Consider the following 717-nt stretch of genomic DNA (forward strand, 5'->3'; position numbering starts at 1 on the left):
ATGGAACGACTTACAAGTGGGTCGTCAAGGTTCTTATTCTGTTGAACGTCTCGAAAGCTTTAATGCATACTGCGATACCACTTCTCGCATTCGTGTAATCTTCGTGTGCTTGCTCACTCCGATACCTACTCTCGCGGTAGCGATTTTTTTGGAGTGCCTCCCCCTCCGCAAACCGTCTGAAGGATGGAAAGCCAACTGGATGTTTTGGATTCGTCTGGCAATAGCAGTGTTTACGATTAATTTAACAGCTAATTTCAGTTTCGCATCATTCATTCCAGTCTTAAAGATGTCGCTTCTCAAGATTTTTAACATGGCTTTTTCACTCACAGTGATGTACATGACTACCATGCTGTATATTTCCAGCAAGGTTGGGTTCCCTCTTCCATTTTTGGAGCAGATTGGAAGCGTGGTTCTTACAATCTACATTCCAATAGTTGTTCTGCTAGTGTTGGGGACATCACCATTCACAAAGAATTCTGAATGTCGGCCATACTTTAGGCGATTCCAGCGATTTCAGCTCGCGTATTTAACTCTCGCCATCATATACCCATACTACAAAGCGCTTTACGATTTTACACCATCGCCGTATCGTACGTTTACAGTCATAATGCTGCCGATTTGGAAATTTGGATCCAAATATTTAGTAGTAAGTGCCACTCGTGAATTGGAGGACTTCATACCGCAAATATTAAGTTTTACTGTGGATCTGTACAGTTC

The 717-nt window shown here is 42.4% G+C and overlaps 1 protein-coding gene across 1 annotated transcript; it reads right to left on the reverse strand.

Annotated features, from left to right (window-relative positions):
• Nucleotides 1-33: 33 nt before the first annotated feature.
• On the reverse strand, nt 34-348 carry PHALS_05721 (uncharacterized protein; the record flags this gene model as incomplete). Its single annotated transcript, XM_024719310.1, has 1 exon — nt 34-348. One exon carries the CDS (start codon nt 346-348, stop codon nt 34-36), a length of 315 nt encoding a protein of 104 aa, XP_024584622.1.
• Nucleotides 349-717: the final 369 nt, after the last annotated feature.

This window comes from Plasmopara halstedii (genome assembly GCF_900000015.1).
Source record: "Plasmopara halstedii genome assembly, contig: Scaffold_2910, whole genome shotgun sequence".
Lineage (NCBI taxonomy): Eukaryota > Oomycota > Peronosporomycetes > Peronosporales > Peronosporaceae > Plasmopara > Plasmopara halstedii.